At 40.3% G+C, this 27,793-nt stretch overlaps 2 protein-coding genes across 4 annotated transcripts in view; one reads left to right on the forward strand and one right to left on the reverse strand.

The window, feature by feature from the left end:
- The first annotated feature begins 1,615 nt into the window (after positions 1–1,615).
- On the forward strand, positions 1,616–5,837 carry gtpbp10 (GTP-binding protein 10 (putative)). Its single transcript, XM_017424950.3, has 10 exons — positions 1,616–1,744; positions 2,486–2,679; positions 2,802–2,893; positions 2,995–3,139; positions 3,233–3,306; positions 3,385–3,437; positions 3,537–3,644; positions 3,758–3,835; positions 4,016–4,139; positions 4,852–5,837. Exons 1-10 carry the CDS (start codon positions 1,712–1,714, stop codon positions 5,079–5,081), a joined length of 1,131 nt encoding a protein of 376 aa, XP_017280439.1. The 5' UTR covers positions 1,616–1,711; the 3' UTR covers positions 5,082–5,837.
- The window catches only part of adam22 (ADAM metallopeptidase domain 22), a 67,982-nt gene continuing 45,540 nt past the window's right edge, over positions 5,352–27,793 (reverse strand). The window contains exons 10-31 of one of the 3 annotated variants that reach the window (XM_017425013.3): positions 27,004–27,075; positions 25,977–26,143; positions 25,799–25,883; positions 24,939–25,029; positions 24,809–24,860; positions 22,673–22,772; positions 21,348–21,419; positions 20,770–20,862; positions 20,352–20,432; positions 20,209–20,259; positions 20,028–20,091; positions 19,839–19,944; positions 19,634–19,753; positions 19,275–19,443; positions 17,903–18,014; positions 17,102–17,192; positions 16,942–16,995; positions 15,659–15,859; positions 15,001–15,101; positions 14,169–14,235; positions 9,982–10,105; positions 5,352–8,792 (exon numbers count right to left, since the gene is read on the reverse strand). In XM_017425013.3, coding sequence (XP_017280502.1) covers positions 8,772–8,792; positions 9,982–10,105; positions 14,169–14,235; positions 15,001–15,101; positions 15,659–15,859; positions 16,942–16,995; positions 17,102–17,192; positions 17,903–18,014; positions 19,275–19,443; positions 19,634–19,753; positions 19,839–19,944; positions 20,028–20,091; positions 20,209–20,259; positions 20,352–20,432; positions 20,770–20,862; positions 21,348–21,419; positions 22,673–22,772; positions 24,809–24,860; positions 24,939–25,029; positions 25,799–25,883; positions 25,977–26,143; positions 27,004–27,075 — 2,094 coding nt within the window. In that variant the 3' untranslated portion in view covers positions 5,352–8,771. Of the gene's footprint in view, positions 8,793–9,981; positions 10,106–14,164; positions 14,236–15,000; positions 15,102–15,658; positions 15,860–16,941; positions 16,996–17,101; positions 17,193–17,902; positions 18,015–19,274; positions 19,444–19,633; positions 19,754–19,838; positions 19,945–20,027; positions 20,092–20,208; positions 20,260–20,351; positions 20,433–20,769; positions 20,863–21,347; positions 21,420–22,672; positions 22,773–24,808; positions 24,861–24,938; positions 25,030–25,798; positions 25,884–25,976; positions 26,144–27,003; positions 27,076–27,793 lie in introns of those variants that run through there. The other 2 variants (XM_017425014.3, XM_037980203.1) reach the window with 2 other exon arrangements.

Raw genomic sequence — 27,793 nt, forward strand, 5'->3', positions numbered from 1 at the left:
GTTTATTGTAAATAAATGGTTCTCCTCAGACATACTGTGTTCTTGATCAGCCCGATTCCTGAAGATGCATCTTGTTATATGTGGTATGAAACATGTCTTTATCATAAACACTGTTTTTATCAGAAACAAAGACATGTTTCTCTTCAGATGTGTGTTTCATGGTGGGCTAGCTGAAGGCACATTATTGGGATTCAGTTTCTCTTTATTGTGTTCAGAGCTGTTTTCAGGTTTTCTAACTTCACCTTTTACAATTTTGTTACAAGACAAATCAAAGGACTTCTGTTTTGTCATTTCTGGTCCAATGCTGCCACCTCTAGGGTATTTTTTGCCATGTTCAGTTTCTACTATCTTACCTTTTAATTATAATTCAATGGCCATATTGACTTTGATTGCTTTGTGAAGGTTTCAACTTCCTGAGCAGCTTCAACCCACAGTTTTGAGAACAAGTTTTCTAGTTCTTTATTAATTCATAGTGTATAGCAAAAAGTAATTTCACAAACAAAAGTGTAAGAACATACAGAAAATCGTAAGAAGGGCCTTGAAAGTCATGATGAACCCAATTAACTGAACTGGAGAACACAGCTGTGAGGCAGGAAGTTAACATTATTGCCTCACATCTTTACATTTTCTTAGAGGGATATTTATGAAACAAACACATGAGTAATTATTTAATAATCATAGCTGGTTCTGTTGGCGTCTTCACGCCATGACCAACTCTAAAAAAACTATTGCGAGGGAACGGAAATCTTGAGCACCTTGAGTTTATGTTTCCTGTATGAAAGTTTCCTTATAAATAAAATGAACTTGGCTCTTCCCAAATTCTCTTTATTTGTTCACATTCTTGTAAAACTATTTTTGCTTCATCACATTGTTGTTTTTCAACACCATCATGCCATTAAAAATATAAACTTTTGGCAAGACTTTGGCATGATTTCCTGTAGGCATATTCAAATATTACATTTTTGAGTTGTTCAATTAAATGATAATGGTATTAGAAAACAGCTGAGATAGTTTAGGGTATTTTTTTCTCCTGCAATTTGAACTAGCTTCCTCCAGCAGAAAACAAGAAAAAACTCTTTCTTCAAGCAAGGAGCCCAAGAGATGCTTATGAAAATGTTTTGTTTTTTCCTTTAAGTTTTAATTTTGAATTATACAATACTAACCAACTTTTATCCTTCGTAATTTAGGGAAATGATACTGTAGATATGTAGCTATACTACATGTTTAATTTTAACTCCATGGAGAACAAGCCCCAAAACATATTTATTTTACTTAGCATTGTCCATATTGCATTTACATTAACTCTTACATTTCAACAAGAGCATTTCAAATTAATTTGAGTTTTAATATATATATTGACAACCTATAAAACCATACAATTAGTCTTACATAGTAAACAAACATAAAATTGGTAATTTATATATAAGCAAAAACTATTTCATGATGTCTCATCACAAATAATAAGGCTGCAAAATTTACAAAGACTGCAATGACGTTTATAACAGCAGTCATGTTTTCTCTGGGAGTGACGCTCAAGTCCTAGTAGCCAATCATAGCAGTGTACTCCAGCAAAGTCCCGCCTCTTGAGATTTTTACCCAATGAGCGGAAAGAGCAATCAACTTCCGGTCTTTCTCCGTCCTTTACTACACATGTCGGCTAACAGTTAGCATTGGCGATAAACAAGAAAAGTGGACAGAAACGTCGTTTAAAATGGTCCATATCAGTAGGATTTGCTTCCGGAAGGTAAATAAATATGTCAGCAGTTTTGTAGCGTGAAATTAAATCAGTGAATTTGGATGATTTAAAACCATTTAATAATAGCACGCAAGCTAGCAATCAGAAGATGTTGCCATAAAACAAGCATATTTGTGCTTTTGAAAACATTTTGTTTAACGTCAGTATATTTTGTTTGGCATACGTAAAATATAAACCTGAAATGGCATTTGAGGGCTTGAATTATTTAGTACGAAAGCTGCTGGTTTTTTTCAAATTACAGTTTCATATTTGCTCAGTTTAACAATACATTTGGTCTGCAAACTTAAACCTCTTTAAAGGGCAAATCAGATTTTCCTGCAGGAACACAAAGTTGTCAACAACTAGTCATTAAAGTTTCAGTGTGGAACATACAATCACAAAGAATAGTTAATAATAATAATTTACACATTTTAGTTTGAAGAGGTGAAAAAAAGACAGTATACATATAAAATTTCCAGCACCTTTCTTCTTTTTTGTTTCAGTTTATTGCAATGCACAACACTGAGGCACTAGTAAACCTGTTGGTTATTAAATATCTGATCTGTGGTTGTTGAGTTACTCTGGGGCACTGCTGGTACATGGATCAATCTGGCAATATTTTCCAAAAAGATGTGTTTGTTTTAAACTCGGGACTAATGTATCTAATCTGATCTGAATAAAATTATGAATACCATAAATATATCCAAACACTCTCAAGTGAGACGATCCCCCCCCCCCTTTTTCTTACAGTATGGAAACTTTATAGACAATCTTCGCCTGTACGCCCGTGGAGGCGGCGGTGGAATGGGTTTGCCTCGTCTCGGGGGTCAAGGAGGGAACGGGGGAGACGTTTGGGTCGTGGCGACAAAAAACATATCCTTAAAGAAGATCAAGGACGCTTACCCGATGAGACGTTTCATAGCTGGACCAGGAGAAAACAGTAGGTTGGTACCTCCAAAAACAGCCTTGGGTTTAAATTTCACTGCTCATTCACTGACTTTCTTTGCACTTATCGGATAACTTTAAGTGGTTTTCTTGGTCAGAAATGTTTGGGTTTCGTTAACAGTGTCCGGGCTTTGAAGGGAGCGAAAGGGGCCGACAAGGAAATCTGTGCTCCTGTTGGTATTACTGTTACTACAGATGATGGCAGTATAATTGGTATGTCAGAAATCTTCCATGTTTTGTTTTCTATTTATTAATATTATCGAAGTGTTTAAGTGTTGGTGTAAAACAGGTTTTCTCAACTGTGTTTTTACAAGGTGACCTGAATGATCTGGGCGATCGTGTGATGGTGGCAAGAGGAGGATCCGGGGGCACTTTTCACTCTGCGTTTAAGCCTCAGAGAGGCAAGGCTAAACACATCAGGCTGGACCTGAAACTTATTGCCGATTTTGGCCTTGTGGGGTGAGCAGAAATGCACACAAACGAGCTGATTCCAGCCGAAGCCTCACATGCCACCTGACGTTTGTTGGTTGTGTTTCGTTAAATCTCCATCAGGTTTCCAAACGCAGGAAAATCCTCTCTCCTCACAGCCTTGTCTAATGCCACACCTCAGATTGCCAGCTACGCTTGTAAGAACGTAATAAAACAGCATGTCAGAGCTCAGTCATTCTCTTCTCTTTCTAAATCCCTTTCTGTGTATTTTACAGTCACAACTTTGAGGCCTGAGATCGGTAAACTGATGTATCCAGATTATAAGCAAGTATGGGATTGCATATTAGCCCTTCCAGCGTATTTATGTAGTTTATTATTTGTCAGTTCCCTTCATTCATTTGTGTTTTAATGGTTTTTATTTCTATAGATCTCTGTTGCCGATCTCCCAGGGCTGATCGAGGGGGCTCACATGAACAAAGGCATGGGCCACAAGTTCCTGAAGCACGTGGAGAGGACCAAGCAGCTGCTGTTTGTGGTCTGTAGTGACAGAAAGAACAGACGCTTAAATACGTCTGAATGTGCTTTGTTCAACTTTATGACGTTATGACTGTGGAAGCTTTTAGTTTTTGGTTATTTGTGTGAATGCAGGTAGACGTTCACGGTTTTCAGCTGGCAAGTAAAACGCCGTTCAGGTCAGCCTTCGAAGCTGTGCAGCTTCTCACCAAGGTAAGGCTGACGCTGTGAAATGTTTAATCATGGTGTCACATTCTTTCTGATCCTTGTTGCTCTTTGCTCTAATAGTTTTCACTGTTGTCAAATATAACGCGCTGACCTCGAAAGAACTTCTTTTTTTAAACCTCCCGAACTGTCCTCCTCCTTCGTCTCCTCTCTCATTTCTCCATGAAGGAGTTGGAGTTGTACAAAGAGGAGCTTATGTCAAAGCCTGCGTTGTTGGCGGTAAATAAAATGGATCTGCCTGGCGCTGAGGACAAACTGTCTGAGCTGAAAGAACAACTACAAAACCCAGAACGTGAGTTTTATTTGTTTGGTGTTAAATTTATTGATCACCTCTGCTCAAAAAACTAGAACCCTGCACCTATATGTACAAGCAATGCCTCAAAAATGGGCAAACGCTGATCTTTTTCCCTTACTTGAGCAATTAAACTACAGTTTGACACATTGTTTTCCTCAATCTGGATTTTTGGGACCTACTGCCCTGCAAGTTTTAAACACAATTTAAATTTAGAGTTCGTTACCAAATGTCTTCTGAAATTTATGACAAGTTGATGAGAATTTATTCATTTGAATCATGAAAGACCAGGATTGTGAATCACCTTCTTATAGGAGCAGGTTAAAGGATGTATTGACATCTAGTAGCAAAGATGGAGGTTGCAGCTCAGTAAAAGGCCCCTTGCACTTCACATTTCCATCCAAATATGTAAGATACTAAGACGGTCTATAAAAAGAACAAAAAATATCTGCACTTATAATTCTTCATATATAGTATGTTTTGTAGATTCCTATTAGTGTTATACGTTTTTATGATACAGAAGTGAAGTCAGATGGTAGAAAATCTCGTCTGTATTGAAGAAAGCTGAAATAAGAGTTAAACTTTGAACCAAAAGTCAACAGCAAACACTTAAAACAACAAAATAAAGCGTCCTAACAGAAACGTTTTGCGCATTAGGCTGTTGTGTTAAATGTCTAACTTCAGCTATGCTGTTCTTCTTTATTTTCTGCAGAGTTTACGGATTTGCTGCCCGATGACATGATACCAAAGAATTACCTGACCTTCAGAGACGTGGTGCCTGTTTCTGCCATCACTGGGTTGGGTATCGACCATCTGAAGACGTGTATTCGTCAGTCTCTTGATGAGCATGCCACCATGGAAACTAACGCCATCCATCAAAAGAAGCTGCAGGAACTGAGATCCCGATCGAGGACACGATCTGACGCGTGCAGCGGGCGGTAACAAATGACCGGTGTTCACATTGCTAAAACAGTACCAAGTCTTTGACCTGTGAAGGTGGGAAGAGTCATCCTGAGAGGAACATTAATGGTAATGGAAACCCTCGAGCTTCATCAGGACCCTTTTATCACGTTTGGCTGATGCTCAGTCCATAAAATGAGCTCATTTACTTTGAATGAAAGTCAGGTTTTCTGTGTATTTATAGTGCATTTTTGTAAATAATAATAATAAAAAAAGTAGTGTTAAAAGTCTCTTAAAATATCACAGTAGATGTGTTGATGAAAGTTTTATTTTATATTAAATATATTACAATACTGAATGATTAAGAGGAAAAAAAAAAAAAAGTGGGTTGATTTTTGCATCAATAGTCTGTACAGCACACAGGTAAAAGTTTGTTTTTTTAAAAAAAAAAAAAGGAAATCTGCAGTGTTCCTGGAGTCGAGGGATGATGAGTCTGGCAGGACGAGAGAGTACACAAATACATTCAAGTTTTCGACCGGAGACGACGTCAGACAGCTCATCTGCAGGGACGTTAACCGGAGTGGTCGGTGCAGCTGTATGTGCAGGCAGAAACGGCAGACGGGTTTCCTTTGAGGACATCTCTGCAGCCTGCACCGTCCCAATCCCTCGTGGACAGTGCTCGGAATGTTGTGCAGTGCAAAGTCCAGGACACCCGAGCAAAAGTCTCGTCGTAGCACAGTACTGTCGTGTTAAAACACGACTCGGGAGCTCTTCGGACGATGCTCCCTTCAGCCTGTGTTAGCCCAGGAAAAAGACTGCAGCGAAACGTCGGACAAAATAATATAATTACAGTAAAGCACTTAATTACCAGTTGGACAGTTGCTTTACATAATTTCTGAGAAAAAATGTGAACATTACAAAGGGACTTAATAAAAAAAGATACTGTAAGCAGTATTAGTCCAATATTGTGAGGATAGCTTTATCTGTACAGGTCTAATGCATATTTGAGTTACAGATGTAAAAGTGTGCACACCGGAACAGAAACACAAACTTGGAGCTTTAAAAAAAAAGGATAGCTAAAATCTTTTGAATAAGGTTCAGTGGTGAGGTTATGAGCAATTACTATCTTACCTGCTGTAGATATCTATTTTAATGACCTCAGTTTGGAGAAATAAAGGTTAATTCTGTTTCATTTATTTCAGATTTGTTGCTTTAAACTTTACTGTGTTCCAGTTTCAACTGGGAAAATCAGAGGACTTGCTAATAGTTGCTCTCATTAACCAGGCTAACTAGTATTAGCAATCCAAGCTGACGTCACGTTCCTAATAGAGGTTGTGAAGTCGTATGAGTAGCAGTTTTAATGGGTTACAGACTGACAGAAGAGATGATGAATGGGTTATTACTGCGGCTGTCGCCACTTTTCATCTGCGACTTAGACGAAGATCAGGACTCTCCGACATTCTGAGCAGGAATCCAGACTTTAGGGGGCAATCCAGTAGATTTTTTTTTTTTTTTCCAATTTTGACATTTTAAATGACGAGCACAAAAGGAATCCATTTTTCTGAACAAATTAAAGGAGCTAACGGCTAACCGGAGCAAAGGCAGGAACAAAGTGGATCGCAAAAAACCTCCAACTCAAACATTTGGTAGTGGTTTATGTGAGTCTTATTCTATAAACCTTTACTTGGGCATCGATTTCCCACGGCATGGTCATTTTTGCAGAAATGTGACGTTCCTGCAGGAAGTACTCCAGGCTGCACAGGAAGTGCTGCAGCTAGCTGCTGCTGACGCTGTTTTTGTTTGCAAATAACTGCTGAATTCTATCTAAATAACTGTGTAATGCAAAGTTGATTAAATTAGTTGTTTTGTTTGGTTTTTAAAATGAACTACTTTTACATTTTTGAAGATGAAGTTGTTTCAAGATGGCAGAAATCCACTTTGGTCTTAACTCCACTCTGACCAGCTGTTGGTTCATCAGTCTGGTCAGATTTAAACATTTCTCCCAAAATGAGCAATGTACAACAGATAAGACGTTAACTGTTCATAACGCTTCCACAAAACCCCACTTCAGAAGATCCGAGCCACCCCTTTAAGACAATATTCTACACAAGGCAGAGCAACGAGTCGTTACTGCCTGACGTCCACCTTAAACAGCTGCACCATTGTGACCAAAGCACAGCCCTGCTCCTGTTAATTTAACCCCCCGTGACCTCCTGTCCTAACGAACGGCGTCTATGGTTCACAAACCGTCTCAGACAGACAGCAGATGCAGTGACGGGGGTAAAGACCTTCCAGTGACGTGCTCGTTTCTTGTTATGGTCCCACAAGTAGCCGACCAGGGATGAAATTTGTTAAAGGACTGTCATGCTGTTGGTCTCCACAAGCTCAAACAGCAAGCACTGTACAGCATCATTTACAAGGCTAAACATCTCAATCTTCACAGCTAAACCCAAAATGCACATTTAACAATCACGTTTTTCCAGATTTTCCGCCCGAGGTCTCACAGCCACATGCACCTCTACGTCTTCGAGGCAGCACGTTGGTCTCAAACGCCTAAATGCAGGACGCAAAACGTTGGGGGAATTTCCAAAAACATCATGAGTAAACGAGCGGTACATCTACAATAACTACGTTAGGCGCGTCTCGGTCCATTCACCTCACTCGGAAATGGCACGTAAAAACTATCTGAACTTGGCTAAAATAATACTGGAAATGGGCCACAGTCATTACTAGACATCGTCTCACAGACACGGATGAAAATGACGCTAAGATAATATAAAAAGACACATTCTGCTGTTGATGAAGAAAGCTATAAAGGTCGATGTGGCAGAGCAGGAAAGCCAGAAGGGAAAATAATGCAGACAAGAAAAAAAAATAAAAAAATAGTAGCCCTGACAGGAGAATGACTGCAGGGTTTCTTTTATATTTATCTACAGACATCTGCTTCTGTCTACAGCACACACAAAAAAAAGAGAGCAGAGAATTCTCTCCATGGGGTTGTCTCTCAAAATAAGAGCAGAAACTCACTCTGTGTATTTTACTGTACATATTTACAGGAACACATGAGCAAAGTGAGAGGAGGACAGGAGGGCTCCGAGTCGAGAGTTGCGTACTATAAATGGCGATACGAGGGTTACTGTCAGAGGAGAGGAGGTCTTCAGAAAATATAAAATCACTCCTCTCTCTCTCTCTCTCTCTATCTCTCTCTCTTTTGCATGCTATTCTTTCGGATCAGACTGCTGCTTTTCTCAGCGGGAGGAAGCAGCTGATAAACGGGGTTGTCCCATGCATACAGTGTTGGACTTTCTACAGTGATTCACATCGAAGGTGATCCAACAGAAATCCGTCTGTGCGGAAAGATCTACCAGTCCTGCCTCCTCGGGTTGGACGAGAGCTGAGCGAAAGAAAAGTGTGTGTGTGTGTGTGTGTGTGTGTTAGAGTAGTGGGGGTTTCCAGTCCTATTTATGAGGCTTAAGCTAAAAGCGGCAGCCGTTTCTGAGCTCCAGATGCTCTGAAATGAACGTGGAGCTGGTTTCTCCTCGTCCTGTAGAGACACCGTCAGTAAGAGACGACCTCCAAACAAACCTCGACTTCCCGTCCATTGGAGTGGGGGGTGGGCCTCATGCTTTCTCTTTAGTAGCTTAAGAGTCCGTTTTGTTTCATTTCTCCATTCATAGAAAAGAAGAGACGTGTAGTTCTTTAGGGGCTTTTGCAGACTGGGTGAGATTGGTGTTATATTGAGGTCTCCCACAGCTGGAGAGAAAAACACAAAAAAAAGACATTTTATCATCTGTCATATGATAGTCTGTCTGTTTATTTATGACTAATATTACTAGTACTGTGCATATTTTAAAAAATATAACACTAACAGAAAACCACTAGCCTTTTAAATCACGATTCTCACAAAAATAAAATGTGTTCTTAGTTATCTAATAACACAATTAACCTTTATGGTTCAGAATGGTGTAATTAAACTTACAAACTACATGTTTATTATTCAGTACAATCTACTGTAAGGATTACAATAGTCACATGTATGCAAATGAGCTTGTCCATTAGTGGCGTTTATGTTTTTTTGTAAACTTTAAACTTAAGTCTGTTTTTACCTGATGAACTTGAACTGAGCGCGACTCATTTCAGAGATAATGGAACAACTTTCTACTGAACCGTCGCTGTAACGTGAAATACTTTTAGGACAAACCTTAGTTGTGATATTTCCCCATGAGGTTTGGACATTAGTGCCAGGATTTTATTAAAGCAGAGCATAACGCTTGTGGTGATAAAGTAGTTCATGTTACAAACCATAATGACTCAAGGTTGATGATGCGGCGTGTTTTGAAGATCACCACTTAATTGACCTTTCCACCTTTACGACACATCTTCAGTTCTGTACTTAATGGGACAATTGTCAAAACTTTAAACTTTGAGATTTTGGCCAACAATTAAACACACAATATGTGAGCACAGAGAAAGGTAAAGAGGAGAGCAGATGTAAATAAACTGGCAAAAATATATATTTTTTTTCCTTTTCTAGACGGTGAAGCTAGACAATATCGATCGACACTTAAAAGTTTTCTAGAAGAGTCTCTTGAAAAACTGAAAAATGAACGAGAACTAGTTCATTTCGGAAGCGTGAATTTAGCTTAGAATCATTAAGTGGAGAAACTATGAACAATAATAATCGGCCACCACCAGGAAAGATAAGAAATCATGAAACTGCCTGTGTCTGTCAGTGTGTGTGTGTGTGTGTGTTAATTTGTCTGTCCGGCTGTTAGCAAAATATCTCACGAATCACTGGATGGTTTTAAATGAAACTCTCAAAGTGATCAGTGGACCTGTGACTCCGAACCAGCTCCCGTTCAGGCTCACATTAAGCTCCACGGTGATGTTATTGACATTATAGTTTAGTTTTACATAAAGAGTGTTTCTGGCTGAGACTTGCCCGGGCGCTCTGCCTGTTGGCTTTCCTCTGGTCGTCTGGCAGCGGAGGCATCGGGTACGGGTATCTCCTGCTGGACGCGATCGATCCTGTGGAGGAGGTGGGAGACTTGGCAGGGGACAGTGTCCTGAGGAGGAGAGAGGAGGCGACACTGTTCAACTTCTGCCCTCTCCTTTTTAGCCGGCGCACGACCGAGCTGACCGAAGACACAGATAGGTAATTGAGGTCGATGCAGAACGCTGAGCTAATTTTAGATCTGTGACTTTGGGCAACATCCTCCTTGAGCTGCTCCAGTTTTACCTTCTCAGAGAGAGAAGTTGCTCTTAAAAGCCCTCATTGTTCTGCGTTACAGGCAACTAAAGCTTGGCTCTAAAGAGCAACCTTGGTCATTCCCAGCTGCCGTCATAGTTCTCTGCAACTTTCAGGATTTTTAGTAAGTGTTTCTAAAGAAAATATACCTTCAGCTGCTCGATTGGATCAATCAGTTTGATTACAAAACGAACGCTGGGATCAGTGATTGTAGTATTTCTGGTGGCAGACCAGACCAGAGCTGGGAAAGAACAACATACAGCAGAGCTTCAAGGTTTTTAAATGAGATTTTTATTTTTTGCTTCTGTATAAATATGACCTAAAACATCACTGGATTTTCACACAAATTATAAAAGTAGAATCAGACTAAACAAAAAAACGATTATACTGGCGATTGACAAACTGATGTAACAAAACAGATTTTTGAGTGGCAAAAGTATGCAAGGAGTGATTTTAAATTAAGTTCAATTGGAAGTGGGTAATTTTTATTTTTAACAGCTGTGACCCATGAAAAACGTATTGGGTTACACAGGAGGAACTCTTTGAAAGCAAAACTCCAAAAGATTACAAACTCCTCATTAAAAAAAATCTGTTTCAATAAGGAGCTTCCATAGCAAGTTTTTTTAAGATGTTCTGATTTTCTAGTGGCATATAGTAGAAAAATATAAGAGTGAAGGAAAAACTAATCAAGAACCCCGTTTTAGAAGTGATTAGATTTGACCAGACTAAGGAAATATCCCTTTAATTCAATAGAAAATTTATGGAAGCACATGAATGAAGCAGTTCCACATACCTTTGCCACCCACAGATACTTATATATTTTGTTTTCCCTTAATTATTAATTCCTTACATGTAATATTTCTGTTTTATTTGGTTTTCTTTGACTACTTTTAGGCCCTCTAAATCCAGCGATGTTTCGGCTCATATCTGAGCAGGAACCTAGAGATTAATAAAACATTTAGCAACTTTCAAACACCACTGCAGCGAGACTCAAAGGGAGAGAGAAGCTGCCTCATATGCAGCTCGAACATACAAACCGCCTGCAGTGTGGTGATCCTAAAGGCAAAAGAGCTGGACAGAGTGGAGCTGGTTGTTCCAGGGTCATGTACTAACTCTTACTTTTGAAGGCATGTGCAGTAGATGATCCAATGAAACATTCTGGTCTCAAAGGTTTCTGGACGAGCCGATTTACTGAAATCATTGGTACCGATCGGTTTTGCCACCAGGCTCCACATCTCTCCATTCTTTCTATCTGTTGGATGTTTTAACACAGAGCAGGTCTATAGTTTCCAGTGCTGACTGCTGGATTGATCTATAGACCCGGAGCACGATTCGGAGAGTCGACCCACAACAGCACAGCGATGATGTCGGAGCGTCAGCCAGAGACGCCTGGCTCGGCGCCGACATCAGACCGGTGCAGGTGAGGACGCGTGGAGCGACGCGGGGCAGGTGCACAGACACTTACTGAAAGGACAACACTGAACATGCAGAGGCAACAAGAGACTGAGGGAAGAAAGGGAGCAAAAGAAGGGAATAAGGAAAATTAGGAGTAAAATGACTGCATTGAAGTTAGAACACTGGCACAGGCAGTAAAAGCTCTTCGTTGTTTCATTTTTTTAGTCAGTGCAGTGAAGCAGAAAATAAAGATTTGCAAATAAAAAGGAGATGCTAAAAAGAAAAAGAGGAAAAAGTCTTCTCTGACACTGGAAACAATTAAAGAAGAATATTTTCTTCATTGTTCTTTGACCCTTTCTGAGAACCCCACGCTGCAACATGCCAGCTTCTTCCACCCGTTTCCCTGTAAACTCGAAACCCTCTGCAGAAAAAAACGCCGGGACAGCTCTAAATCTGACCGGAAATCAAAACAAAAAGTGAGGGGAACTTTAAACAAGCGTGTGGGTTACAGGACAGGGACTGAGGTAATACCTAAGGAAAGGTCCTTGAGTGTTTCTATTCACATCTTCTACCCATTTAGTTACATCATAAAACTCTGTTTTGGAGCGAGGGGTTAAATACCTGTGGGAGTTCATGGACACAACACAAGGAGAGGAAGGGGAGGGAGGGAGAAGAGAGAAAAAGGAAAGAAAGAAATGAAATTTTCCACAAATTAGCGAGTGAGGGAGGACTGGAGAGAGGAAGAGGAAATACTTTAGGAGAGCAGAGCAGAGCAAAGACATTCTGAACACGGTGCAGTAGAGAAAATGGTGGCGATGGCGGACAGACCTGCGTGTGCTTTCAGATGGAAACGGCGACCACGGACAGACAGCTGTGTTGTGCGTTTCAGGCTCAGCTTTGGTCGCGCGTCATTCCAAGCTTCTCTCAGTCATAACATGCTCATTACGACAACAGGAGCGCTACAGACTACCTCATGTGCAAAACAAAAAGGCCCTCCGAACAAAAACAGACAAACAAAAACACGGCAGGCTGGGGGGGAGGCCAACGCACGCTGCTCTTCGTTTGTTCGCAGTCAACAAGCAGAGATGCATTTATTCACAGGCTCAGAGGAAGGTTTCAGATGCTGCTCAGCCTCATAGTTCCCACCGAGAAGAAACCTGATGGGATCTCTGCGTCACGTGACCCATGAGGCTCAGCTCAATGGGACTTATGGAGCTTCAGTACGGTGCAAAAGTTTTAAACCGCCCCCAATTCCTTCAGATTTTACTTCCAAGCAGCCGGACCTTTTTGTAACCTTCTAAAGTGGTCTCCATCGATAGTTTTTCAGGCTTTCTGAAGATCTTTCCTTTGCACTTTGGCTGATTTTTCACCTGAACATGACAGCACATTGTTCAGTGAGTGCTTAAAAAAAAAAGTACTAAAATGAACAAGTGGAGGACAAAAGACGTGTCAGACCTTAAAAATACATCTAAAGCAGATGATCAGTATCTTAAAGTCATGTTTTTAAGATCAAAAAAATTCAAGAAAGACCTGAAAAATGCATCATCCTTCATTTGATCATCCACTTCAGGTAGTTTTCAGCTAAAAGCTCTTTGAGAATTACCGTGTTGATGCTAAAATACTATTTTACATGTCAAACTGCGTTATCTCGTTGTCTTTTTTTATAGAATAATGTAAAACACAGGCTCAAACTGTGTCTTTGTGACAGGCTGCTTGTAACAAAGTGCTCAAAGATCCAATTTAAAACCGTCTCTTTGCTAACTGGTTAGTTATGTGTCGACACAACCGTTTCATCCCTCGAGTTTAGCTGTTTTTTTATACGCCTGAATGGGTTGTAGGTCAGAGTCAAACAGCCTAAAAACAAACAAGACAAATCCTCTGAAAGTGGTCAGGTACAAGGACAAAAAATTAGTAGAAAAAAGAAGCCGAAGACCGAGATCTTCAGAAAGCCTGAAGAACTTTTGATACAGAAAACAAGAAAATCTGTCCCCCTCGGAGCAAAACATAAAGAAACTGAGAAGCAGCTTTAGACTTTTGCACAGTTCTGTATTTGATACAAAGGTTTCCTGCATTTCAACTTTAAAGGATAAAGCTGACAATAATCTTTCAAACGTTGCCAACAAATCTGATTTAAAGACCAGTTTTGGTTGTCAGAACCTGAACACAGACGCTGTGGATCATTTTGAGTCTTTACAAATTAAACAAATTAAAACTCACCAATAATTTACTAAATCATCCTACAGCTACAATATTTGCTCATTGTTTCTACACAAACTTGTAATATTTTCATGAAACTAAACCATTCAGTGGAATCCAGTAGGTGCCTAATGAATTCTTTTGGTCTTTTTGTTGGATTTATTGACGTAAAAAGTATAAAATAAATAATAATGACAAACATACGGTATCTTTTTTTGAAAAAAATCTATATAAGTTAGTTTCAAACTTTCCACAGATTGTGCGTACAAACACGAGGGTTAGAAACTTACTCCGTGGAGTTGGAGCGAGCGCGGAACTTCTTCCCTTTCAGCTTCTTCCGATTTCCGCTCAGGTTTCCTGAAGAGAAAGTTTAATTTACCACACGCTTCATACGGCGTCAAACACATACACAAGAGAAAGCATCTGAAGTGTTTAATAACGCAAGAAAACAGAGCCGCAGTGAGTTTGTTCCCCAAAGACAGAAATCAGGCAGTTCAGCAGCAACTATAGCAAAATACAACTTATAATCATCTTTATGATTAAGTTTGATGTGTTTGTCTGTCTGTTAACAAAATATCTCGTGAACCACTGGATGGATTTGAATGAAACTTCCAGGAAGTAATCATTGGATATACATCTACAATTGACTAACTTTTGAAGTAAATTCAATTCAAAATGGCCACCACAGCTAATTAACCTTAGCCAACACAGAAATGGCTATAACTCTGTCAATTTTACACATATTGATTTAAAATTTAAAGTGTTAGCAACTGAGAGTAATTCACAACAGATACACATGAGCGACACCTCGTATTATTTTGAGACGTCGCACATAACACTTTTACCTATGTTTGACCAAAACGACTGTAACTCTGTCATTTCTTCACATAAAACGATCTTAGTTTAAGGCTCTGGCATGAAGGGCAGAGGGTGAAACTATCCATTCCTTCAAGGAAGGACCGTTTAATTTTACTGAATAATTTGGCTTCTATAAAGCTTTTAAGCCACGTTGCTTCAAATCACAGCAATGATCAGGATGTTAAGTGAACAAGATGGGTAACAGTTTAAATCTTTAGCCCAGAAGAAACATCTCCTCACACACACACACGCGCTGTGTGTCACCTTGCCACGAGTTGCTCCGCGGCCTCCCGTTTTCACAGATGTCAGTGATGTGTTTGGCGTCCGGGATTCTCTCACTCCACGAATGAGACAGGCCGTTAGATCTATGCACACAGCAACAATAAAACAGTTTATCAGCGCCTATTCATTCATTCATCAAGTCAACTGCATTTGTAAAAACAAGCGGAAGGTAAATGGAGGCAATGGAGCCATGATGCACTAACATGATAGCTGAATATGTCACGATGTGAGGAACTGAGAGCCGTCAGCCGCTCAGTTCTTCATTGCCAAAATGCCAAAATGCTCACACATTTTGGTTATTTGGATTAGATATTCAGAGTAAAAGGTTTAAAGCAGTGGTGTCCAATCCTGGTCCTGGAGCGCCACCATCCTGCAGGTTTTAGTTGTTCCCCTGCTCTTCAGCAGGTCTTCAAGTTCGGCAGAAGCCTGTTAATCACTCAGTCACTCAAATCAGGTGTGTCAAATTAGGGAAACACCTAAAACAGGCAGGATAGTGGCCCTCCAGGACCAGGATTGGACACCCCTGGTTTAAAGCCATGAGGGGGTGATCTGAGAAGAGATCTACATCAGCGACTTGGAAAATGCCACCCACCCACACACAGTTTCCAGCTTATGAATGAGTGATGATGAAATGGCACACCTGAAGACAAACACTGAGATGTTCTGAGAAATGGATGGGAAGGAGGGAGTGAAGGACAGCGTGCAAATCTGCAGGTGGGACAGGCAGGCTGACCTCTTCTTGGAGCTGCAGCCGGAGTTGGTGCTGACGCCCGGAGGCATGTCACTGTAAAAAGAGTCTGCATCCCCCGGCTTGGTGACATAGTCACCTGGGGGGATTTGTCTGGAAATACAGAGGAAGGGCTTTAGATGCTGTTAGATGCTGTAGAAATAACATTTCAGGAAAAAAATAAAATAAATTGCCACCTGCTGATGAAGTTATCACAGATTTCTTACACCAACGAAATTGAATACTCTCATTTTTGATGACTTCATCTGTCTTTTCTTCATATACATCAGTAAATTCAAATAGTTTTTCAAAAATATGCAACTTGTTTAAAACTTTGGTTCAGTTCATTCGCTCACATGTATTTTCTCAACAGGTTTTACTGCCTTTAAATGTCTTTTCATGTGGATTTTATGTTACTGTAGTGAGTAAAACCTGATTATGTTACTAAAAATCTGCAATTATTTACTCATGCAATGTTTATCAAACACTTTATTTATTTGCAACTTCTGCAGCTTCAACTAAAAAAAACACATTCTTATCCCAGTACATTTGTTTTCAGTTATCAGGTGTGACAACATGGCCTGGGTTAAAAACCTGGTTCTAGTGACAAATAATAAAGCAGATATTTCAGCAGTTTTGAGAGCTTTAGCAGTTTTTAAAAAATTTTTTTTTATCTATCTGTGGAAAGAATTAGTCGACACAATTCTGTCCCGACTGTGTGAGAAAAAAAAACTTTAAAAACGTGACGTTCAAGTCAGATTTTGTCGTATAAAAACTCGCTGGCATCACAGCTGGTGTCACTCCATTATACAAAGAGCTCTAGTTTCTTTTAAGTGTAATTTTTATGCAAAAGAAGTAAAAAGTTTCTAAAAACGGATCTGATTTTTGTCCCTTTACTTAACTAAACTATAAAAGTTGGACTTAAGCAAAAATAAACTTGTCTCTATACTTGGGATATGTCTTACAGCTACATTTTTTTAATAGAAACATGCATTAATTTTGAATTTGACAAAAAGTTGTTGCATTTTAAAGTAATTAAAAAAAAAAGACAGACTGAGAATTAAGCCAATTCATTAAAAATACACATTTGATTATTATGCAACATAAAAACATATTGGTGTTAATTAAAAAAACATCCTAAACAAGCCCCAGCGATGCCGTTCCCTTTAAAAGTTGTGAGAAAAAAATGGGCAAACCGGCAGAATCTTCGGTGCACCTCAGACTCAACGTAGCGCTTCTTTTTGTAGCTCCTGTGAAGAGAGTAGACACTTTATTGCACTAAAACAATCATTTATCTTCTCCCAAAGCCGTGCAGATCCCCAGAGGATCTCTGATTCGGCCCGTGTGGACACTCACTTGTAGCACCAGGCCGTGACGGCCAGAATCAAGGCGAGGAAGAGGATGGAGCCGGCGATGGCCCCGACGATGATGTTGGTGCTGGTGATGCCTGAGGAGGAGGACAGGGGAGGAGAAGAGAGTGGAGAGCCAAAACGGGTGTTAACTGATTGTGTTTCTCCTGCGGTTTGAGCAATCTGAACACACGGGGGGGAAACACACAAACCACAAAACGCTGCAGCGGAACAAAAGACACGAAGAGATTCAGCAGGAAGAAGTTTGACAGGAGAAGGAGGGAGAATAAACTGAGAGGCACCTTCAGAACTACTCTGAGGGCAACTTCCCTGCCTACTCATACAGATTTAAAACTAAAAATGAAATTAGAAAAACAACTGCGGTGAACGGAAGCTGGTGGGGGGGCAGAAAAAAAGGACCAGAGAATGACGACGAAGACAAGACGAACACAGCGAAAAAAGGAACTCAAATTCTGACCTCGAGTCAATCCGTCAAAGAGATCAGCCTGTCGACAAAGAGTGAGTGTGTGAAAATAATGGCAAACAAAAAAAGAATGACGCGCGTGGTTCGGTGGCTACAAACGAGCAGACACGACGCCGACACGAGCACTTTAAAAAAAAAAAGCTGCAAAGGAAAGGTCGTTAAAACGCGAACTGGCGAAAAATAACAGCAGAATGGCTGAAATGAAGAGAATGACGTGGTGAATGAGTACACTGCAGGAAGAAGAGAGAGAGAAAAAAAAACAAGCAGGTGCTAAAAAGAGGTTTGAATAAAAGCAGCAGGTAAAAATAAAATAAAAATCTGTACCTGAAACATGTGAAGTGGGTCCCACTACAAGATTACTGAACGGAGACCTGAAGCTGCAGTCGTCTCCCATCCATCCCAGGGAACAAACACACCTCAGCTCATTACTGCACACCTGCAAAATACACATTAATAAAACATTAGGCGGGCTCCATACGACTTCTATATTTGATTTAAATTTAATCAGTTTAGATTCATTGAAACCCTAAAATAAACCGACTCAACTCAAGCATCTTAAACATAAACAAAAGAACCACTAAAAACAAACAAAATAATTAAAAAATCAACACTTTTCTTTCAAAAGAGGTTTTCAATACACTATAAAACCTCATTAGATAATCAGAATACACAAAGTTTTGACATTTTTAAAGTAACACCAGTTTTAAAAGTGCTTGCGAGCCAAATCTTCAAAAATTAAATCATGAAAAAACTGTTTCGATGTGTTTTTAATCTCCTGGTTTAAGCTCTGATGTGTTACCAGAAGGTGACAGTATAAAGTAAGTTTAAATACGGCACATGAAGCAAGAACACACAAAGAAAACAGATTGCCTGCAACATTAAAACCATTAAAAAGAACCAAAATATTCATAAATTTGCTTAAACTATGTTTTCTTTTTGTTTATCCCAGCAAATATCTGCATGTTATGTATTGTTTCTGATTTCTCTCATGCTTATCTGCCCAAACATTTACATATATATAAAAAAAGACAAATACCACCTTGGTAATGTCCTCTTTTACAGGCAGGCGATTGTGTAAGTGCCTGTGTCTCTGTCTGTTAGTAAAATATTTCTTGAACCAGTTGATGGATTTTAACTAAACTCTCAGGGAGTAATCGTTGGATGTAAGTATACAACTCGGAGTTGACTTGATCCAAGATGGCCGTTAGAGCTAATCAGCCTTAGCAAACACAAAAAATGACATATAACCCAGTCGACTGAACTCAGATTTGGTGTGGTAGTAGATGAGTCATCCCACCACATCCTCTGAGCGCAAGAAATGCTACTTTAATTTTAGAAAGTGTGTCTTCTGCTAAAATTGTTTAGCGAATTGGTTGTCGGGACCATTTAAGAAGTGGTCTTCTCTGGGATGTTTTGGACTTTTCAGTGAGTTTTTCTACACAATGAAATAATGATGAGAATTTTAGAGAGGCTTAAATAAATATTAAAAGCATTTTTGAGAATAATATTATCCTTTTCTTAAAAAAAATGGGAGAGTATAACGATCTGGGCAGGGCAGAGGCAATTCTTTTAATTAGTGTAACTGGAGACAGACAACGCCAAGAGGTTTATGCTCTTAAAAGCCAACAGAACTCGGTCCTGACAGCGTGGACAGTTTCAGCTGAATGTCTGAGCAGGTGTGATGTCGCTGCGTTACCCCGTGTCCCGAGCAGACGGTCTTATCGCTGCTCCCAGGGCAGGTGCTGAAGTTGAACTGTTGCACCGGGAGACACTTGTGGTTGAAGCAGATGCTGTCGGCTCCACAGGCCGTCCCGTCCTCGACGTATCCCAGGTCAGTGTCTCCATCGATCAGCACATGACCGCCGCTGGACAGGAAACGGGACAGAGTCACTCACGGGACGTAAACACTGCGTTGGGGTGTATAGTTAAGTGTGTGTAATAAATACATGTCATATAGCTGCAACGATTATGCAGAATCTTTCGTCTTGTTGAGTCTTTACCTTCACAAATAAAAGTAATTTGTGACTGGGATTTTAAAAACAAAGAGTTGTGCACCTGCAGTCCAGAGAGGCGCTGTGTTGGGCCACAGAGAAGGAGGTGAGTCCTCCCTGCAGCTCCCCGAGCCGTGGAGCAGGCGAGATGTTCGAGCACAACAGGTAGCCACAATGAACATCCCTGAAAGTACACACCCGAATCAACCAGAGAGAAAACAATAACCTCGAGCCACGAAAGGTGTCGGTCCCCAAAAAGACAAGCTTACTGTTTGTTACACTGGACCCAGGTGTCCTTGTCCCTCCCACAGTTGCCTTTTTCTGTCCCCTCGATATTGAGCTTTTCGTAGCAGAACTTGTCAGCTGCTGTTGCCTCTGAGGGAAAAACACACGCACCCCCTCGTCTTTAACGACAAAGCTTTACCAGCCGACTGATTTAGCCAAGTCGTCCTACTTACTCTCTCCCCAGATGTACTTGCACTGTCGGTCTTTGGTTTTGCACCTTCCGTTGAAGCAGCGGCCCTAAAGGGAACAAGAACAAGTTGAATCCTAATAAAGTGTGAAGAAAGGTTGCCCAATCTTAAGAGAAAGCTGTATTTTTTTTTGTTCTGTCTGTTAACATAACATCCAGCGTCTTACTTGGTCTTTTTCACATGTGTAACCGTCCATCTTGTGCACATTTGGCGGACACTGAAAGAGAAACAGAAAGCCTCGACGATTAGGATGATGGATACTGGAATGTTACGAAAAGCTTAAAAAGCGTACTTGCTGAATTCGCTCACCTGGCTGGAATTGCCCAAGCAGTTTTCTGGGACGTCACAGTCGTTCACAGCGTCTCTGCACACAACTCCCATCAGCTCCATCTGCAGCGGCAAACAATAAATGAATCAGTGGGTGATTTACAGGCTTCTGCAGAACATGAAGAGGTGATTTAACCACTGAATCAGGTGTGTTGGAGCAGAGAAACAAGGAAAACATGCAGGATAGTGGCCCTCGAGGACCAGGATTGGACACCCCTGAGAAGTCAGTCAGAAGAATCCATTCCTCCGTTTTTTTAACGTGCTTATTCAGGATCAGCTGGTGCTTCCGGTGTTTAGAGGCAGAGGACATCTTGGACAAGTCCCCAGTCCATCACATCAATCCCAAATAAATAAATAAACCCACCACTACTGACACCCCAGCAGACCTGACCTGTCATACCTGGCAGTTTTTGCAGCAGAGTCCGTTGCTGCAGTTGGAGCCTTTCGTCAGAGTGCAGTTCTTACAGCAGTTCTCTCCTTCTTTGGCACATTCCTGAAAACACAAACAGGAGCTGCTCAGGTTCATCACAGAGTTTATTTTTTAGAACCAAACTCTGTGGTTGACCTCCGTCTCAACTCTCAGAGGGTTTAATTTGATTTCTCCAGTCAGACACAAACGTGTGGCCGCACCACGTGGTTTGCTCCGAGCTCAGAGGAAAGTACATGTTAAAGTGTCACCATGCTGCGGCCATCTTGTGCTGCGGTACAACAAAAAAAGCTTGCCTCAAATGCTGCGCTCATGAATGAGTGAAATTAGATGTAATTAAAAGGTATTTAAGGAAAATCTTTAAAAATATACTGCTTATTCAAACAAATCTAAAAACCTGAAGAAGGCAATGCTCTGTGTTTTATCCTGCTGGGACAAAAGAGTCCTGCTCTTAGAAAGCAAGCATTACTGTTGTAAAGTTGGACACATTGAACCTTTTCTATCCTCTTTTATCTGCTTTTAATCTTCCTCCAAGAAGTGTTTTGACTCACAGCTGGACTGCCGCAGTCACACTCCTCTCCCGGCTCCACGAAGCCGTTCCCACACTCTGAAGGGTCCAACAGCTGAGCAGAAAATGGGAAAAATGAAAACATTAAAATGCATTAAAAACAATTCATCTATGCAGTTGAGCCACTTCATAAAATCGAATCATAAAGATAAAATAATTTTATCATATATGTATCAGTGTTTCAATAATATTTGATTTTGTTATAATTTTTATTACTTGTTTTATTTATTTATTCTATGTGCCATTATTTGGTGATTTTTGATGCAGGCAGGCCCAGTAACACTTTTCATTGCATATTATACAATGTATGAATGTGCATGTGATAAATAAAGTTTATTTTAGCTTATGTAGCCTAAAATTTAAATTAAAACAAAATGCAATGATTTAAAAAGCATTTCAGCCTGTTAATCATGTGACTTTACTAAAACGGCAAACTGAGAAAGTCCCTCTGTCGGAGGGTTCAGGAACATTTTAAATTTAAAACAAGCAATAGAACAACTGGATGATTTGGTATTTTTAACTGTGATGCATCATTTCAACAACTACAGAACCACATTTTAAAATACAAGCAGAATATTCTCACTTACAGCGTTTTTATTAGGATTGGGTGTCATGATCTGTGTTTCAGATCTTAATTTTTCTGTTTTGAGGGGTATTTTTCCCCTTGATAATTCTTGTGAAGTTTATTTTCTGTATTTTCTTTGTGTTCAGTTTGTTTCCGGCCGTTCCTCAGTCAGCTTCTGCTCCTCAGTCCTGCCTCTCACACCTGTTCACTGTTATCATCAAGCCACCTGTCGCAGCTCAACCTGTGCCTATTTAGTCTCTCTTACTTCTCTCTTCTGTCATTGTGATTCATTACTTTGTGAAGCTGCCTCCGTCTGTGTTTTGTATTGTTGCGCTCTCTGTCATTTTGCTGCCACACCAGCCTTTTTTGTTTTGTTTTGTATATTTTTTCATTAAAATCACCGTTTTCTCGAGCCCTTGTGAAAGGCTGCATCTCTGGCTCCAAACGAAATCGCGACCTTGCGCTCATATGTAGTTGCTGAATATAGTGATGAACTCAGTAAGATAGTTTAGTTGGTGCAATTTTAACTTTAAATATGTGTTTCTTTTTAATGCAGCACTGCTTGAAGACCCAATTATTTGCTTAAAGAAAGATTAACCCTCCAGATTTTTTCTTCTTAAAGATTAAAGCTTATAGTCTAATTGGTTTTCATAATACCATCCTTGTTAGACAACATTTTCATAGACTGTTTAAATAATTTAATTCATATGTCACACAGTGTTATGGGTGGATTTACAGTTTACCTTCAGAGGTTTGTTGAACAGACAGGCTCCTCCTCCACTGTTCAGGAAGTTGTGATATTCCTCCACGTTGCAGTCAGAAAACTTCTTAGGCAAGTAGAAGCTGTTCAGTAAACCAAAACACATGAAAATAATACAAAACACATCCTCAAACTCTGCTGCTACAGTAAGGATTTCCTTGCATTTAATGCTAAATGACAAAACACTGAACTGGTGTGAAAAAAAGCACTGTTTAATATTTTTATTTAAAGAAATTCGTTCATACCCTTTCACTTCCATCAGGCATGAATATGGACACTAAAGAAACAGCAAACTGTGTTTTATAGCAAAGTTTATATTTGCTTCTTAAGTTTTATCACGTGTTCACAAATCAGTGAAGATCCCTTTATTTATATACAGAAGACATGCAGCTGGAGCTGTGAGAATCATTTACAGATGTACGGGAAGTAAAAGGATCTTTAAAAGCTTTTTTCTTACTCTTCCGGAAAACTATTTAATTTGGCAGAAATATGACTACATTGCTGCTGGACATGCTACAGCTAGTTGCTGCCGCTGCTATTTGCTCTTGCGAACAACCAGAAAATACTGTGTAGATACACAAGTAATGTGAAAGTGATGGCAACGTGAAGGTGGACGAAATAGTGTTCAGATGAACCGTAATGAAAATTTTGAGCCAAAGCAATCTATTGACCCCACTTGGACTAGCCATTAGCTCGTCGATCCGCTCAGAATCCAACTCTAATTCTCCAAACTGAAGTCGTCCAAAGAGCTATCTACAACAGGTAAGATATTAATGGTTTATAACCTTTGCACAGAACCCTACGGCAAAACATCGGAACTATCCCTTTATCCAATAAGTCAGTTGTTGTGCGTTTTACCAAGCTGCTACACGTTTATGTGTATTTAAAATGTCCATATCTGTAAGAAGTGCCCTGCACAGGACATACACAGAGTTTCTATAAAACAACAACAACAGCTTGGACGTCTGCTAACGTTTACAGCAGCTACAACCTGCGAACACAATGTGAAAACTGTTAGTAGTCAGGTAACGTAAATCAGGCATGCACGTACAGAAGAGTAACAAGAGGTCGCTCATTGAATACCACTGTCTGAAATACCATTGACTTGATTTTGGGGATGCAAATTGTGCCTCAGTCCATTTTCAGATGACAGGTTGAAAGGAGCACCTGTCCTCTGTCATGTGACCTCTAAAGGCAGGTTAATTACTGACACTGAGTAAAGCAGGGTCGACATATTGAATGTCGGGGGTCGTTACACTGAAATGAAGTAGGTATTTACTGATATAGAATGAAAATGACATTGCAGACTGTATCAATCGGATAGACATGGACACACATAAGTGATGACAAGTCTGAACTTTCAAAACATAGAGCAGAGAGGGAGCCTTTCAGGAATAATAAAAAATAAAGTTTTCTTCGTTGATCAGCCAGTGGCATCGGCCAAAAACTAAAGAATATAAATGAAGTTACGGTGAAACTGTACAAAGCGATTATGAAAAATACAGCCAGTGTTTCGTAAAACAGCACACCGACGTGTATTTGTTCATATCCTTTAAAAACAGAGAAGCCGGGGCCACGGTGGTCGTGGTTTTGCTGAATGAAATGGGGAAAGGTTGTGATGACTGACAACCCTCTCTGAGGCAGCCGGTTTGTTCAAAAACCAGCGCAAGCGACGCTTCAGCTCACCTGCTGTCCCATTCGGGATAGAGGGGGAACGCAAGGAATATTTAAGAAGAGGGGTATACACTCACAAACACACACACAAACACATCCACACAATGCTAAGCAAGCTTTAACAGCATAGAAAACATAGATTTATTGATCCTCTAAATGCGCCTGCAGTGACCCCTAGTGGTGAGTTATAGATCTACAATAACACGCCAGTAAATATTTACTTTTTGTACAGATTTACACATGCACCTTAAGATATATTAAAAAAACAGGATGAAAATGTAAATGTTTACTGTATTTAAATTAACTAGACAATAAAATGTTGATACCAACAGGAAGCAAGTAAGTTAGCTCAAAGGCTGAGATGGAAAACTGAGTCTGCAGCATCTGTGAAAAATAATAGTTTTCTAAAAGAGAAAGAAGTGAATGAAAGTTTATGTTAACTTACCCAACGTCGTCCATGATGCAGCCTGTCCACCGATCATCACACTTACATTCCCCTGCGAGGAAAAAACACAACACCAAAATGAGGCTTTCAGCCGGGGTTAAAAAATAAGTGCTCAGAAATGACTGCATACCGTTGAGGATCCTCTTCTTGTCAGAAAAAATACCAATATTCTGACCAAGAGACTGAGCCAGGGTTATCGCCATCTCGTTTGTCTTTCCGTACTGAGACACGCAGGACAGAGAAAAGACGAGTAAAATGAAAAAAAGAAACATGGACTTCGATTAAGACGGAGAAAAGAAATTGTGCAAGAAAGGATGGTTACTCGGCATTAAAGAGCTCTTTGAAGTCCAAAAAGGATTCAGGACTTTTAGATGAAACTAAAAGGCAATATAACCGAAACCAAAGCAAGAAACATGAACAGTACTGATAAGTGGAAACTAAAAATATCTCATTTGATAGATATTTTCTCATTAGAGGCTATTAGAGAAGTTTATTGTGTGTTTAAAATCAATGAAAACAGACAGCAGGCCTGGCTACATGCTGGTTTTATTCTACATCTAATGAAGGTTTTGATCAAATCCAAAAGTGAAGATTTGCTCCCTTTATTTCTGGGTGAATATTTTATTTCAGCTGCTTTATTCTCTTTGTCTTTTCCACTTTAATGCGTTGTCACACGGCTCTGGTCCAGTTAACTTGATGCCTGATTCCCTGTTTTACTTTAAAACTCAGAGCTATTTTCAAGTCGTGTCTTTCAGAGTATCTTTCCAGCAAATCTTGTCCCACTTTCTGATTCATCCTGGTTGTCTAAAGTGTCTTGCCAGCCATTTCGGATTGCACTCAACCAGCAGAAATGAAAATCTGGGGGTTCAATTTTATTTCTTCATTTGGAGGAACCCTCTACTATGAAGCTTAATCGCTAAAAAGCTCATAAATTTGTTTCATATTTATCTAAATTACCTGGAATCAGCCCACTTCTGGTTTAACTCTCACCTCGTTGACGCCTCCTCCTTTACTAAGAGAGCAAACTCCTCCCATGTAGGACGCTCCACCCCAGCTGCTATGAAAGCGATTCCCTCTGCAAATAAAAAGAAGTTGTAATTAGAAAAAAAAGATATTGCACAAAAAAAAAAAAATGGAGTCAAATGTCGTTTTAGATATCCAGGCTTACGAGAAGAGGTGAACGGAGTCGCATTTCTCCTTGATGAAGTCCTTTCTGTACTTCATGAACTCCTTGAGCGTCACCATGGGGTCGTCGTCGATGTTGAACTTGTTGTCTACCGACCAGGTTTCCATGGCGACGAGCACAATCCGGGTGTTGAGCTGCTCCCTGAAAATCTGGGGATTTAACGAGAACCTGAAGTCAGGATTTTCAGGGGGAAAAAAAAAATATTTATATTGCCAAAGAGTGCTCGCGATGACACGGCGTGACGAGTTCTGCAACTGACAGGCGTGTTTCATCCTCATTAGCATCTCCAGCTGCTCTCTGTGACAGACTGTCCCTGCGATGCTGCCGCCTGACAGCAGCGAACCCGTCACCGGTCAGCAAAGGTAACCGTCTGAAGGACAAACCAGGCGAAGGCAAAAAAAGGTTTGTGTCGAGAGATTTCCAGCTTATTGAAGCAAACAATTGACAAGGGAAAGAGTGTGAAAATATCAGCACAACCTGATCATGAAAACATGAGTAAAGGTCAGTTTTAGGTACAAATATTCAAGTTTTTTTTTCCTCCTGCTGCTGAGAAATTTACTGTCCTCACATTCCACCTATAAATCCTATAATGTCTGGGCATTTGATGTAATGTGCAGCTCCCCCCGATGAAATTCAATGTGTCCTTCCTAAGTCTGCTTCGCGTGACCGCCACCAAGGGCACGGCAAAAAGCACGACCTCTGTCGAGCTCCGGCAGCCTATTAGCTTACAGACGTACCCCTTCGGCCGGTCGGATTTCAGTAACGCAGCAAACCTGACTGCAAACCCCCAAAGTTTCCCTGCATCGCCTCAGCACTGCTGGAACGCTGCGCAGGTCCAGTGAAAACTGAAAACTCATCGTCGGCCTGGTTAATGGAGAACATTACGGTCCGCGGGAAGGTTTTCAGCAGAGAGACTGGGGCTGGTTAATTGAGATATCTGTGCCTCCGATTCAGGACCTGAGAGTGACTGTGGCGAGCTTTCCAAGAAGAGGATCGATACGTTTCTTACCATGTCAGCCATATTGACCACTGTCTTAGCGTTGTTATTTGTGTGCCCGACGGAAAGACGATGCTTCTTGTACTGGAGAAAGAGAAAGAGAGACAGAGGGCGGTGAGGGGAAACACAGGAAGAGGGGATTTATGAGCTGGAATCAATTCATTTTAGAGCCTGTATGTAAACCTAAACTGTGTGTACACATTTATAAACACTAGACAGAAAACAAAAGATAATTTTATCAGAGCACACTCCTATTTTAATACTTTTGCTTCAACTAAATCTAGATTTTTCACCGTTTATGAACTTCTCTGCCTTTATCCCAGTTTACCACATCGTATTATTGTTCTGCCATTAAGTCTGCGCTTCATTTAACACATGAACGATGTGTTGATTTTATCTTTTGTCAGAGCAGTAGTTGAGTAAGTAAAGTTTCTTTATGTGGCGCCTTTTAACAAATCCCAAGGTGCTTCGCGTTGAAATCCCATAAAAGACAGAAAAAAAGATCAAATTAAATAAAAGCAATAAAATAAGGTAGAATACAATAAGGTAAAAGCAGAAAAACAAAATGCCAATTTAAAAAGACAAGTCTTAAGTTCTTCTCCCTGGGCTGCCACCTTATCGTGGTGGAGGGGTTTGAGTGTCCCAATGATCCTCGGAGCTATGCTGTCAGGGGCTTCATGCCCCTAGTAGGGTCACCCAAGGCAGACAGGTCCTAGGTGAGGGGCCAGACGAAGTGCAGCCCAAAGACCCCTTATGATGAACATAAATATTGGACACAGTGTTCCCTCGCCCGGATGCGGGT

The sequence above is a fragment of the Kryptolebias marmoratus genome, linkage group LG16 (assembly GCF_001649575.2).
Source record: "Kryptolebias marmoratus isolate JLee-2015 linkage group LG16, ASM164957v2, whole genome shotgun sequence".
Lineage (NCBI taxonomy): Eukaryota > Metazoa > Chordata > Actinopteri > Cyprinodontiformes > Rivulidae > Kryptolebias > Kryptolebias marmoratus.

Coding starts and splice junctions, on each gene's coding strand:
- gtpbp10 (XM_017424950.3), top strand. CDS start 1,712: ATGGTCCATATCAGTAGGATTTGCTTCCGGAAG. Junction 1,745..2,485: donor GTAGGATTTGCTTCCGGAAG/GTAAATAAATAT, acceptor TTTTTCTTACAG/TATGGAAACTTTATAGACAA. Junction 2,680..2,801: donor GGACCAGGAGAAAACAGTAG/GTTGGTACCTCC, acceptor TTTCGTTAACAG/TGTCCGGGCTTTGAAGGGAG.